At 38.7% G+C, this 14,833-nt stretch overlaps 1 protein-coding gene across 9 annotated transcripts in view; it reads left to right on the forward strand.

Annotated features, from left to right (window-relative positions):
- Positions 1 to 14,833, forward strand: part of LOC120900027 (protein O-mannosyl-transferase Tmtc3) — a 147,739-nt gene that overhangs the window by 76,156 nt on the left and 56,750 nt on the right. For all 9 annotated transcript variants that reach the window (XR_005739135.1, XM_040306510.1, XM_040306511.1 and 6 more), the window contains 2 exons: positions 298 to 397; positions 13,529 to 13,644. Coding sequence is in view for 8 of the 9 variants with exons in the window: in XM_040306510.1 (XP_040162444.1) it covers positions 298 to 397; positions 13,529 to 13,644 (216 nt within the window). In the remaining variant the exon portion in view is untranslated. The remainder of the gene's footprint in view (positions 1 to 297; positions 398 to 13,528; positions 13,645 to 14,833) is intronic.

A 14,833-nucleotide genomic window follows, 5' to 3' on the forward strand; every position in this document is an offset into this window, starting at 1 on the left:
TAGTAACCAGCAAACCTCGATTACATTAATTAGCCCATTTCTCTTCCCGTCGGTAGAGGTCTAACATTGATTTTTCTTACCTACAATTTCACAACGTACACCCATTTCATTCCGACCGAAGCACCGATGCGGGGCAACGCAAGGTGGCATAATTCTCACCTAGCTCCCCAAAAGCTCTGTGTATCGTTCCTCTCTCGCATTGGAGTACAAATAATATTCCTACCATTATTATGCCATGTCCTGGTACCATACTCACTTTTTTTCTTCTTCCTTTTTTTATTTTGTATCTCGTTCCAGGTGACCGGTGTCGTCGGACGGGCGGAAACACTCTCGTCGGTGTTTTTCCTGGCAGCGTTCATTTTCTACACGAAGGCTACCAGGCGGAAAAAATCCACAGGTACGTATCGCATCGTAGCTTGTCGCGGTGGGACCAACGTTCAGAGCGTGGTGAAAGGGTGTAATGTTGCGCAAACAAGTGTAATCACCTTCGAGGGCAGCAAGGGTGATAGAAATGAGAGTAGAAATGGTAGTAAAAAAATGGGACCGACCGAACGTGCGGATTTCACAACTCGGCGTAGTGTCGAGCAGGTGACGATTACTCTAGCACTGCGAAACTGATGAATAACTGTTGCTTTGTGAGCGGTTGAAAAAAGTACTTCCTGTATAAGCTAACAGAGTTGGGCGGAAGTAACAAAGCAACACTGGTGAGGCAAACATGTCTGACCGCAGCAGGAACAGAAACCAACGATATGGAACAGTATAAAACCTTCGTGAAAAAAATATCGAAACATAACAGCACTATTTAATCTTTTGTGCAAGTCTGATTTTTCAACTATGTACATCAGTTGTTTATTTCTGAATATAGCTGGATAAATGCTATTTCATTAAGTTCTAAAATCTCATGATTGAAAAACTAGTCGATTTCATTCAAGCGTAAAGTATTTGCAATTCAGCTCTACCAGTAAATACTTTATATACTTTACTGTTTGGATTTGACATATGTGTTTCCCTCTGATGAAAGTTTTCAAAAATAATTCATTTATGGTTTCCGTGCCTATAACCACGGAGCTTCAATTAAATCCTTTATTGATCAGGTTGGCTTAAAGATATGTAAAAAAATAACGGATAATCTAATAAACGATGTTCAGAAATAAGCCCCTGATTAGTACATATGGAAAATCTTTAGCAAATACAGCCAGAATCCGCTCGCTATGTTTCCAATTAGGGAATTCAACATGCAGCGAGCCGAAATTAAATCACCGATAGCCGGCTTTTTTCTGCTGGCTTGCAACCATATCTGTCATAATAGTGCACTTGATGCACTCAGTACCCTAATGCAATTCAACTCGTACCGTGGCACCCTACCAGGCATGGCACTGGGCAACATGCTTGTGTCAAGGATCCACTCAAAATGGCACCTAATATGTGAAATCAATCAATTTAGAACGTTCCCATGCTGCTACTGTTGCTGCTGCTGCTGCTGCTGCTACTGCTGCACCATATCATAGTTGTGATCCAATTTCAATTCCACCCTTATCCTTTACTGCGCACCAGAACTACCACCACCCGGTACGTTTCACTCGCTGTGCACAGCTGAGCCCAATGCTTGGCGTTGCACATTATGCAACTGTCCGCTCACCACCGTTTCGAGCAATTTGCTGATTTTACAAGAGCACATGCACACAGCACAAAATGTGATTAATTATTGAAAATCCGCTCCCTAATGATTTGCTATTCATTGGCGAAAATTCCTGGAGCGCTTGAAATGGTGGTGGCCTCCGGTTGTGTCCGGGTGTGTGTGTGTGTGTACGGTGTTTGGTTGCAGTGCTTAGATTGCACCTGTTTGACTTTTGATAGTTAGCGTTTGTGTAGAGTGAAAAGAAAAAAAGACAGCTGAAGCATCATCCGACTTTATCTAGCGTTTACGCCATTTATACGACGAGGATACCCATTCATCTATTTTGACTTTAATCACAGCTTCCTTTATCTAGCATTGCTAGGTCAGGTCTTTCAATATGCTGTATACCATTATATAGTTGTATAATTCATTATGGTATATCAAATAAATATGCTTGCTACAGTTTATTTCCTTTAAAAATAAATGATTTAATGAAACAGAGCAAATAAGACTTTTGTAATCGCATTTAATGTTAGAGATTGTTTTTAAGGAAAATAGTTTATTCAATCGTAAAAAATTTAATATTTTCGTTTTTTTTCAGCCACAAAATTAAAAAAAAAACATAATTTAATCATATGATATTATTTTTGCTTTACTCTGAAGCCATTTAATTTCCATCGTCACATGCACTTAAGCTTTTGTTTTTCACGTTGACGTTAGCTTTTACATTAAGCAAAAGGCTCCTCAACACAAAAAGAACATAAATTGTTGCAGGGCTTACATTGAGATTAAAATGTAAACCTGTTCATCAATCGCGCTTGCGTGTACTCCCGTGGGGTTGCAGGAAAATTTAACCGTCCGTCTCTCAACGGTGACTTGGCCTGCCATTACGCAAACCTTTTTTTACCATTTTGTTAAAAATGACCACCATTTGCAATGTAGAGAGGACAGTCAAAACCCCTTTTGGAAAATGTATCCCAAAACCATCCACACCTACCACCATTTACTTCCAGCATCCCACACGAGATTTCTCGTTCATCCAATCCCTTCGGCGCCACACAATGGATTCGATTTATTTTCGAAATTGCGGCGCGAAAAACTAACTACCTTACTTGCAAGTACCGTTACGGTAGAAAGAAAAAAAATACGCCGTGCTCTTTTCGGCTTCGCGGTAGGTGGGAAAATGTTAAAATTCCTTTCACACCAATGAAATTACAACATTTATCAAGTAAATTACTTGACGGGTTTTTTTTTTCTTCGGAAAACGGAACATAGGTTCGAATAGCTGATGGTTTGGGCTTTGTGGCATCGTCACGAAATTGGGATCAGTTGCAGCAGCGTTTACCGCAGTCCTTGTGAGATGTGCCAGCGCGTTTTGGAAGCGTGGAATGAATGGTAAAGCATTGGGGGGGTGGAGCGGAGGTAGCATGACTCCGACAAGAAAAGAATCTGGCTCTGTTTGGCACCGGCTGCAATAATCGGTTGGAAGCCGACAAAGTTTTGCACCGAAATTGAAAGAGCATTTGGCACGTTTTTTGAGTGAAAGGTTGCTAGGTGTTTGCGTTTCAGTGCCAGCATTGTAGTAGTTTTGGGAAAAATGCATCCCCACTGACACCCCCAACCTCTTCCAACAATCGTGAAAAGTTTTGCGTTTAGGAACAATGTAGCGCGCTACTTTGGTTCTGTTAGTGGTGCACAGAACCTGGCGCGCACTGTACGGAAAATAAATCATGGTAGTAATGGTCCAGGCGGTATAGGAACGGGTTGAATTTATGTGGGAATAATTTACAAACTTCAGCTTCAACGGGCTCCAGTAAGCGTCAATGGGGAATTTTTAACGAAAGGTGTTGGTAATAGCTGAAATTTTATTTCATTTGCTTTAGTTTTCTTGCCGTCTTTAAACGTATTTGTTACAATTTATTTCTATAACGAGGCAGCTTGGTACCCACTTCACAGTCATTTGACAAAACACAAGTTTCAAAAATCTTCTTAAGTACCGAAAAGACACTAAAATATGACCATAAAAAATATATTTTAAATTTCAGTCACGTTTTACTTGCTTTAGCGCCATAAATAATTCCATCTGATATTCTCAACGAATTGCATTTGCCAATACCCTCGTGTAAAGTGAATGTCAACTTTTACTGCTGTCGTCAGCAAGATCTCGACAACACATCCCAAGTAACAAAATCGACATGCTTTCTCATTCTACCCAATAGATCAGTAAACCTGAGAGAGCGAGAAAGCATGTCGATTTTGTCGCTTGGGATCCGGCACTCCGGCAGTGTATGCGGCAATGCGCATTGCACATACTCGAAGCGAAGCGACTCAAAGCGACAAGCAACTTGGAATATTTGCACAAAAATTAACCTTGTGTGTGCTAATCGCCATCACCCTCAAAGTGTATTCGGGTTGCAGACCTTTTTTACCCATATGGTATCCGTTCATGAAACGCTTCGCTAACGAATGCTGACTTGTATGTTCCTTCTTCTCATCGACAACACTCAGGACTATTCCACATAAAAACGAACCAAACATTTTCGTATGCAAACCATTCACGATACAAATTGAAGTGAAGTGAACACATAAAGATTTTAAAAAATGGTACGGGCTGTTCCAATGGCCATGTATGTGTCATTTGCACCACGATATCGAGAATGGAGATTGAAATATTCGTACTTCATAGTACATCGAGATTTGGCGCCATTTTGATCGCATTTAATGTTTGTATGCAAATAGAATTGCAACGTCGTAAAAAACCTGAATCCTCCGGCTTTCTTGCAAACTCGGAAATAATTTGATTGAATTCCAAGGAAACACATGCCAATGCAAATTATCATCGTCTAAAACCACGTGGTGGTAAATTTGAATGAATTTCAGTAAAAATGAAATACGTGCTTGGCTGGAAGGGTTCCCGGAAATTTGACAGGAAAATTGCTTTCTCCAACAACAAAAAAGCAGCGCAGTCGAAAGCAGCACCCAACGAACAAAAAAGGAGCTTTTGAATTAACCATACCGGGGGGGTTTCTGTTATCCGGTGGAATAAACTTTCAATTTTCTTACTCACTGCTGGGACCATCTTGCAACAAGAGTGCTAGAAGAAAGCTTTAAGCAAAGTGAGTAGAAAGAAAGAATCACTTTGCAAAATGCACCCGCAAAACGCTGCAAACGTTGACTTTGGTTCCGGCTGCTACCGTGACTGCATCCGGTTGCATCATTAAGAACTGCAGCACCAATGCATAGCTGCACTGTTCCTGTTTCCTGTTGAGGGAGGGTTGAATTTTTCTCCCTTTTTTCCTGCCCTAATTTTGTTTACTTCGCCTCTTCATTTCGTGCAACGATCGAACCATGCTCTGCCGTGTCGGGAACTTTTCGCAAGCAAAGAAAGCTCTCCCATTACAAACGACGTCGATGCTGCAGCACCGAGGTGTTGGCCCGCGATGGTGTTAGTGGGTAAAACATTAAAGCTTGAACTGATTGTTGGCGGATTCCGGTGCAACTGCGCTGTTGCCTGCCCTACGATGAGAGAAAGTAGCACGATTGCTTCACGCGCTTGCAATCTTCAAATCCGGGACAGCAAGGAAACACTCTTCAACGCGGAGAACTTGGTCGTTATTGCTAACGTCGAGTAGACTCCTCCCCCATGAAAAAGCATTCCATCAGCAGTTGTTACTGGAGTCGGAATTGTGGATTGTGCAGCAGGGAAAAAAACAAAAACACGCCAATACACACTGTAGCGGATCGGAGGACTGAGTTTCTCGTAGCATACGCGTTACTCCTGCCAACGTTTTGGCACGCTTGTTTTTCTTCACGTTTTTGGCGTTCACCCTTCGGCAAGTAGCTGTGGTGAGCTTCTTTGGAGTATAGGGAAGCGTCCGAGGACGTGATTTATTTACGACAAGCTTTTGGAAAAGTAAATTCTTGCAGCACAACATACAACTTTGGGAACACTGCGATTTGCCTGCTAGCTGGAAAGTGTCGACGATGCTTATGGATGAGTAATTGAATACTCTTTTTTTGTTTTTGTTTGTTTTTGTTTTTGTTTGTTTTTTGTTGTTTCAAGCAGCTAGGGAGTATTTATTGATTATTGGTGCATGTTCATATTAAAAGTGCATAGATGTTCAATTTGTGAAATTCAATCTGAAGTTTATATGTAAATGACATGGAATGTGTGTCAGCCAACTCAAGATGCAGCTGATTCTAGAAACTTACCTTTGTATGTTTGCCAGCTTGCAACTCAACTTCAGAAAATATAACTATGGGGCCCTTCACGATTCTAATCAGTTTTTTATATGCAGTTTGACAGTTGGAGGCTGAAATCGTGTATACATTCCATAAAAAACCGAACACATAACTAGCCTGCAATTTTCAGTCTAGATTATTCTAGCCTCAAAGTTAAAATTAGATTCCTTAGTACCTGTTCGAAATGGAAAAACAAGTGGTATTTTCATTTATCCCAAGGTGCATTAAAGAGATCAGGTGATGACATCTAGAATCAAAGTATATGTAGTCCAGGTGGTCTCACAGCATGTTTTTATAAACAAATTTGAACATCATTTTTTGACAAGACGGGTGAAAACTTTTGCTCGAACAGGCTTTCCAGTAACTCGACGACTACACAAAATACGCTGAAAATCTTCATTCACAAGCAGAAGTGATAAACATCAACATTCAATACGTACACCTTAGGATATGCCCACCTGTTTAGTATACCCTGTTGTTTATCAACAGCGGTTCTAGTTTGAAAAATATCAGGTGGTGGATTAGGGCCTTTGGGGGGTCGCCATAGTTGAGTGACTTTACGTCATTTTAGAACCGTTAACCATTGGTTTCCGCACACAAAGCTTAGTAAATAGAACAGATTTCTTTGTTATTACGTGCATTTTTGTGTGTCTATTGGTTTTATCGAAAAAATTAGATATATTAACAAAAGATTTGATGATTTGTTAATGCACGAAATTTTAAATCAGTTCTTATCTCACGTAAATTGTCCATGCGGCTCGTAGATAATGAGGAATCAATGTGAAAATTGAAAAAAATAATGCTTTCTTAATTTGTATCATCAAAAATGTCGAAAACACAATGAATTATAGAATAAATTCACGGAATAACACAAAATAACACACTTTAATCCATGTTTTAATGTTAAATAAGAACTCGCAAAGTCCAAAATATATTTTTAAAGAATGTTTAATCGAAAAAATGAGGTAGATAAATTATATGAACAAATTTAATAAATGTAAATAAAGTTTGAATCCTGAGGACCTTACGTCAAGTGACGAATTGTCAAAATGCACTAGAGTCCACCACCTGATATTTTTAAATCCACCTTGAGTGAGAGATAGGGACAGGTAGCACAGGCGAAGTAAACACGGGCGAAATAAGAGAGTAAGAATGGTTCATCCCGAAGGAGCTTCGCGTGCAACGGATGAACCTGCGCAAGTTAAGAGGAATGACCGCAATCGGGTTTGCGCGATGTTTTAAAACGGACACGAAGACGAAAATCGACCTCTTTCTTCCATCGCGCCAAGAGAAGCAAGTTCGCTGATTTTTTTAATACAGTTGAAGTGAATTAAGAAAACTGAAGTTTCAACTTTTACTACGCGAAAGAAAGAGCTTTGTTGCTGGACGCAACATACCCACTGTGAAATATATTCACTAAATTGCTGGATTGTGATATTAGCTTGTATAAATTTGATGAGAATGAAAATGAGAAGACTGCTCCTTAATCGCCGGTCTGTTTGCAACTGTGTATTCGTTTGTCCCATAGTTCATTACATAATTCATTACAAAGTTCATTCGTTTAGTTCGAGCAGTTCATTTCATGCAGTCCTAATTAGTCAAGTAGTTTTATCTATGTCCACTTAGATAGCTGCTCGAAAACTGCTAGACAATGCAAACAGCTGACAGGCTGAAATTTCAGCCTACAATCTTAAAACGGAAAGGGGCCCTATGATGGTATTGTGATAGTGAGCAATTTTTAAATTTTTTATAAGCTTTAGGAACTCTCACTTTTTATTCAGAAGTGATTCAATGTATTTCATTGCATAGTAAAATATAACGGAAAAGATAGCTATTTTCAAAATCCGTACCGCTTTGAAGATATTCAAGACTTTATTGTGTCAAAATTAATTGTGAGTATAACTCAAAAGTTTTTAGGAAGTTGTTGCGAATCACAGCAAAATGTATTAAATAAAATAATATATAAATAACAAAAATAGAAAGCAAGCTGTTGAACCATTAAATCAAATCGTTAATGAAAGCCTAATGTATTAGTCACTTCAAAAAAGCGTGCTAAGTATGAATGTTATTGTATATGAACTATCTTCACATGATACCGTTTGCGCAAGTGCACCAACCCACTTGAAAAACATTTTCAAGCTACTGAAGCTATACTTGATGGAGTACAGAAAAGAATACATTGAACAAAAAAAATCCTTCTTCATAAGATGATAAAAGCCTGCTGCATACTGCATACTACACTCGGCGAAAGCCCTGCAAACCTTGCGGCGTACCGAAACGACTACTATCCCTCGATCGGTTGCAGATTGCATTGGTTGCCAATCGTTTACATCGTCGACCCGCATCAGCACGGCACGGCAACACCGGAAAGCATCGGATGACACTGCATCGTCCGGCCTGTCTCTGGTCGCTTTTCTCTGCAGAAAAGCGCACTAAGTGGATGCACTTAAGACCGATGCGAAAACCCATCCGTCCAAACGAAACGTTGTGCCTTGAGTATTGCGTCATCGCATCGACGAGACCGCAAAGGGAAAAAGGGTGAAGTTGTTATTTTTTTCACACTCCCAATGATGGACACCACAGTTAAAAGCAGTCGCTAATGGGTGTCTTTGTCAATACTATCTGCTGCTAGGCGCAGTTCCAGCGATTGCGATGGGTGAACCTTTTTAATTGCCTCTTTGTATCGACTACTTTATGCAATGGGACATGAATCATTTGCGAAGATTCTCTCAGCTTTCATATCTATCCATATTTAATTAAACCCTAACAGTGCTCATCCTGCGCTAGCTACATTTTATGAGTTAAAATGTGTATTAGTCTCTGCAGTACTTTCTCCTCGAATGTTTTTCTCGCGCTATCAAGTTTTTGAACCCTTTTTAAAATCAGGTCAAGCAAATGCTTCACAGCAATTTGGTGCTGCTGGTCACCCAAATACCCCAGAGTACCATCAACACATCGTAATTGTCACATTTGTCTCATAGTTCGGGATGTTTCGTTCGTACTTGTTTGTCCTTTTCTTGGCATCATTGCAGCACATTTTATCCTATCATCGCAGCTGACCCATGGCGACAACGTGGCACTAAAGCGTTTGTCTACCAGTCGTGATCGATGCAGTGTGTGTGTGTGTTTTTTCTCCTCTAAGTCATACTTTCAAGCTTTATCGTAAAACGCTTGCTATGCAGAAGCTAGCTTAACAGTCGAATGAAGCATGTTTTTTATTTCCTTTTTTGACTGACTGATATCTGTTTTTGTTTCGTAGGTTTGATTTTTTTTCAACTACCATTGTTATGGTGCGCCGGGGAGGTCATTTTATCCGTTATTGCTACAGTTTTTTGCCATTTCTCGCACGATTCCATTGTATGCCTCTCTTCCTCTCCAATGCATAATGGAAAAGCTTTTTCACCCAAGGCTAAGCGCTCGTCAAGCTGTAACAATGGAAGATGTTCAGCTTCGTTACGTTGAGCTATATCATTCCTTCAAGATCCTTTTTACGTTTGTGACGATCTTCATTGATTTTTAAAGCATTTCAAAAAATAAGTCAAAGTATTTTTAACACAAATTTCCCCATAAAGACCTTTGGCTAAATTTTCCAAATACTTTGTTGTGTAGTTCTTCGACAATTCGTCTGGTATCACTACCTGAAGGAATGAAAATTGCTGATTTTCTGACACCACTCTGTTGAACGGTAGAACAATTTTTCATCATCTCGTCATCGTTTCAACAATCAGCCACTGACAGACGGCACCGGGATTGGAGTAGATCGATTTACAGATATTTCCTTTCCCTTGGTCCTTTATCTTCCAATGGAAGATCCGTACGAAAACTGCTTCGACATCCAGCGCTTTGCCGTAATGGATGACGATTTTTCTTTTCATGATGGTGAAGTGGAATAAAATTTCTTTTCGTTTATTTATTCCGCTTCCGCCCGGTCCTGCCATTGTAGTCCTTCACATTATATGCGAATTGCTCTTACGGTATTCGAACTGTAAGAAAACGCATCAATTCGGTGATTTGATGACGTGGAAAAGAATAGCTCGTTATCACTAGTTCGTTTTGTGAACGTTAGCTTCAGTTAAAACAAAATATTACTCTAACAATACAATATGTATTATACATATTACATTCAAATAAAAGTCCAGACCACGATAAGAAATCAACTTCATACTAATGCGCAAAAAATTTAATCGATATTCTGACTCTTTCTGTATGAAGGAAGTTTAACATCAAAAGACATTTTAAAGACGACCAAAAGCCCATTCCAGTCACACAACGTTTTCATTTTTTACTCCACAATGTTTAGCGAGTAAATGAAGGGAATATTACTATTAATTACATGCAAATGTCGGACGGATCAAATTACTGACCGCTGATTCACCGTCACCGTCATCGTTGCAATTTAACCATTGCTTCATTTTGTAATTAGCAGCATTATAATTGGGTCATTATATTTGCCCGTACTTTAATTAGTGTTCATCAAACAGACGCGAATAATCACTCTCATGGAAAAGGGAGCCGCCATACCGATATGAACGAGAAGAGAGGGAACCAAGGAGTACTTTTTTTATTTTACCTTCCTGCTTACGTCCTTTGAGTGGCAGAAAAGGGTTTGTTCTTTGTTCAGGGGCTTAAATTTAGCTTGAGTTCTGCTTTGAAATTGTTTAACTGGTTTCGTTTTGCAATAAAAAAAGGTTTTACTGTTCTCACAGTAAATTAAGCTTTTTTTATTTATTATAAAATGCGTTGGTGTAACGATGTGTGAAAGATGTATGTTTTTATTATGTTTGTACATTTATTATTTTGATGTTTATTTGTACGCTTGATTAAAACCATTCTAAACTCTACTTGTTACATGATCTCGAAAAGCATTCAAATTCATTTATTGTCTTAATCAAAGAATCATTTTGTCAATGTTTACCAATCCATAAAAACCTTTGGGTCATCCCTTAACCCATCCTATTCAATATAACAGGATATTTTTATTCCTTTGACAAACCATTTGTTTGTCACAGAAATTCTTGCAGCTAGATTCATCTCAGGATTGCCACAAAAGCAGAAACGATAACGAAGCATAGATAAATACGCAAATAAACAATCCTGCGCGACCGTTCTGTACTACTGGCGCAAATAAGAAGGGCCCACGGCATGCAAAACTTAATCCTACCGTGTAGCTACCTGCTCGCTAGCCTATCTATGCTTGCTCTCGAGATGACTTTCGCTTTGAATCGCTTAGATCATATTCACCGGTGTCATGTAACACCGACCTGACGTTGGATTGTTTTACCGAGAGCAAAATAAATGGATCTTTACATACGTAGCGGTGTCGTCAGCGCATTTATCATAAACGGGGCTTAAGTGAGAAAGGATAGTCGGGTTTTGAATTGAATAATATGTCTACAAAGATCCCAAGCGACAAAACCAACATGCATTTCCGCTCTCTTAGGTTTACTGGTCTGTTGGGTAAAACGAGAAAGCATGTTGATTTTGTAAGTTGGGATGATTGATAAATCAATGCTAATGCCCTGCACTCGTAGCCCTAGCAAAAAGGTAGAAGATTAACTGTTTAACTTTTATATCAAATCCAAACAAATTTTAATCTCGTAAACGATATTGGTTGACATAAAACTTCATCTGTAGCAAAGATACAAACAAGTTGAAATAGTGTATGTAGTTTACAAACCACAGACTATTTACAAACATTCACCTTCAGTGCGTATTTTTATTCCACATCCAATCCAAACCGAATATCAAATCTAGTTATTGGAGTCGTTACTAATGTTTTATGTATTTTACAGTGTAAACTAGAAGAGCACCATTGCTTGTTATTCCTATTTTGCGGACAGCTTCACGTATGTCATAAGAATCGCAAATGAAACATTATTAAACCACAATTTCCACGTGCAATCACAGTTGATGCTTATATAACACGACAAAATACAAACTTTTCATTGAAATCTGTTTCGTTCCATCGATTCAATAACATTATTGATGTATCTTACATACGTGCATCATTCGTCGCGTTTCAATGATGTTAGCTTATTTTTTCCAGGCAGTTTCCACGAACACAATTCCGTACGTTTGCAACATGTTTGTTATGCTATGTAAATTTCCACTCACTGCTCAGTGGTACGGTGCAAAGGAATTAAAATCGTGCACCGACGTCGCTCTCTTTTCCCACGCACCGGATTTTGTAGCGAGCTTTGTTTATGCTCTCGTTACATTCGATTATCGTGTTGAGGGAAAATTTTGGTCATGATTATTCATCAAAACCATTCGGAGCATGCTGCTGTACACTGCTACTGCTGCTGCCGCTACCGGGGGTGAAACATGGTGCTTTGCGATTGCTTTTAATAACGGCAGCGGGAAGCGGAATGAATTATTCAATCTCAATTTGTTGAGTAATGAGTGATGAAATATTTCCGCTCGACAGTCGCACCGAGATCGGAACATCGGATAAGCTTTGGCTGGGATGTCATAAATTTAAGCCCGCGCCGTAGATTGTAAAATGGAAACTAATAAATGATTGATTTGTACGATGAGCTCTGGCGCACGCTGGTGGTTTGGCTAAGCAGCTCGATAAGCAATTAGCTCATAAGTCAATAAAACTATGCAAATCAGCCCATTTGTGGAAGTGTAATTTGGAATTGCAAATCTGGGGCGGATTGTTGATTTTGTTTATTAGAAAGATGTAACTGTAACTGCGGTGGTTAGGAATGTGTTATATTAACTTGTTAATTTAACTCATGCTCACATGCTGCGTAACCAAACATAGGCAACATTGAAACAATAAACACACACACACGCCGGTTGCGATAGTAGCATGGAACAAAAATAGACCGGATGTTGGTGGAATAAAACAGACACAAGATTAATGTGCAAACATCGCAACATGTATGTGTTAGAACCGAGATGAAAAATGGTAGGCAGGATGTTTCATTTAATTAAATACCTGCCAGGCATGGCTGTTGGCGTGCATATAGTCGAGACGACGGTTGTCTATTAGATATCACTGTCTGCTTGGACAATTCATGTGCTTATTTTAGTATTCTGCGAGGGAAATGGTACCCCCAGTGTGTCGCAAAAGTTCCTCAATACATAAACATACCCTTCGAGAAAGCCTTTATCCTCGGTCGCTGCACAGCCATGAGACAGCTTAAGCTTACCTCATCCAAACGCTTTGTTGGTGTCTGTTTGTTGGTTTTCGCATTATATTCAATGGAAAGGCGTTTCATTTCGCCCGTTGTACGAAAGTGTTGGCATTGCAAACAAAGATCGTTCATTGTGTGTTGCTTTCGAATGCGAGGAAATAGTTGAGGGCTGACTGAAGAAATAAAAACAAGTTACATCTAGTCGGTTCGCACAAGCGTCAACAAAGTTCTCCCTGCAGTGCAAACCGTGCAAATTTAATAATCAATTAGGCGCCAAAGCAAGGGTGGCATATGTGATGCAAATACATATTCTTAGATGGGAAGTTTAATTTATATAAAACAGTTCGTTTGTCTCATTCATGCAAAACGTTAGGTTAAAAGGGATTGATAATGTTGGTTTATCGTACAGCTTAAAATTATTTAAAAATGTGTTTTACATCAAACTGACACATTGTAAACAAATATCATTCATATAAAGTAACAACACGAATCATTTTCTTTTTATTCCCACTATAATCATTAGGTTGGCGATTCCTTTGTCTTTCCATGCTGTTTGTTGCGACGGCTATGCTTTGTAAGGAGCAGGGCATCACCATAACGGGCGTGTGTGCAATCTATGAAATCTTCGTCGCCCAAAAGGTACGTACAGCTTTAACTGAAGGTTACATGTTTTTGTTCCACTGTTTAAACCAGTCGTTTTAAACTATTTGTAGCTTTTCTCTTCATGTAAGACTTCATGCCCCACTAACAAGTTTATGAGCGGGGGAAGAACTTTATTTATTTAGTGAAATATATGCATGGCCTTCGCAGTGGCCTGCAAATGACAAATGAATATGGCTATGAATATCCTTTATAGTTTTAGAATGGCGATTAACAAAGCCTAACATTTTGTGTGCTTTACTAATACGCTTTACCAATAGAACAATCCATGAAATTTTGATCAATAATTCCTCCCAAAGAAAATCGAAATTACCCTCTGGTGGGGAATTCCCCACCGGTTGAAAACCGCTGGTTTAAACGGTGCAGTCCGCCACATGGTAATTTCGAATATCTTTGTCAAAGTAAACAAAACTGGTATGGGTTTACAATGGCTTGGATATATGGGTTTAAAAACATAAACATATGTCGTACGGCTCAAAGTAGCTTGAAGCATGCAAATATTCTATTATTTAGATTATTAATTTATTATTAATTTAAATATTTCGATCAAAAAGGAAGAAGAAGCTACATATTTCGTTTCCTTATAAAAAAATATTCCTTCTCTCAAAATCATCTACATTGCTTAACTCAGTGTTTGATGAATCAAGAATATCGGAACAATTCCAACAGTTTTGGCCAATTTATCCGCATACACTAAGTTTGGTTAAACAAATACGAAATGAACATATTTTAGTATAAAAACAAGTACATCTGTACCGTAGCAAAAGGCATTCAAATTTCCATTCCTTAAGATTTTTGCTAAAATTTTTGCTAAAATCTTAATAAACCGCGCAATTATTTTTCGGTTATGTAATCTCTATTTATTTACAGATACAACGACATTTGTATCATGATTACACAATTACAGCTTCGACAAAAACATAAATAACTATTTTTTATTGTTTTTTACGATATTTTATTTTGTAAGGATGGAAAAAATTAAAAGTAAAAAAAATAAAAACTACTTTTTCGAATGCTATGCTGTCAAAACCAAACTAATGAGAAACAGATATATGTCAGTTAGATATGGATAACAAAGTTCCATAGATGAGTTCGCAACATTTCCGTTATCTTATTATATTCAGCACAAATCCCATCAAGGTTTAATTACGCTGTATTTTATATTTTC

Source organism: Anopheles arabiensis, chromosome 3 (assembly GCF_016920715.1).
Source record: "Anopheles arabiensis isolate DONGOLA chromosome 3, AaraD3, whole genome shotgun sequence".
NCBI lineage: Eukaryota > Metazoa > Arthropoda > Insecta > Diptera > Culicidae > Anopheles > Anopheles arabiensis.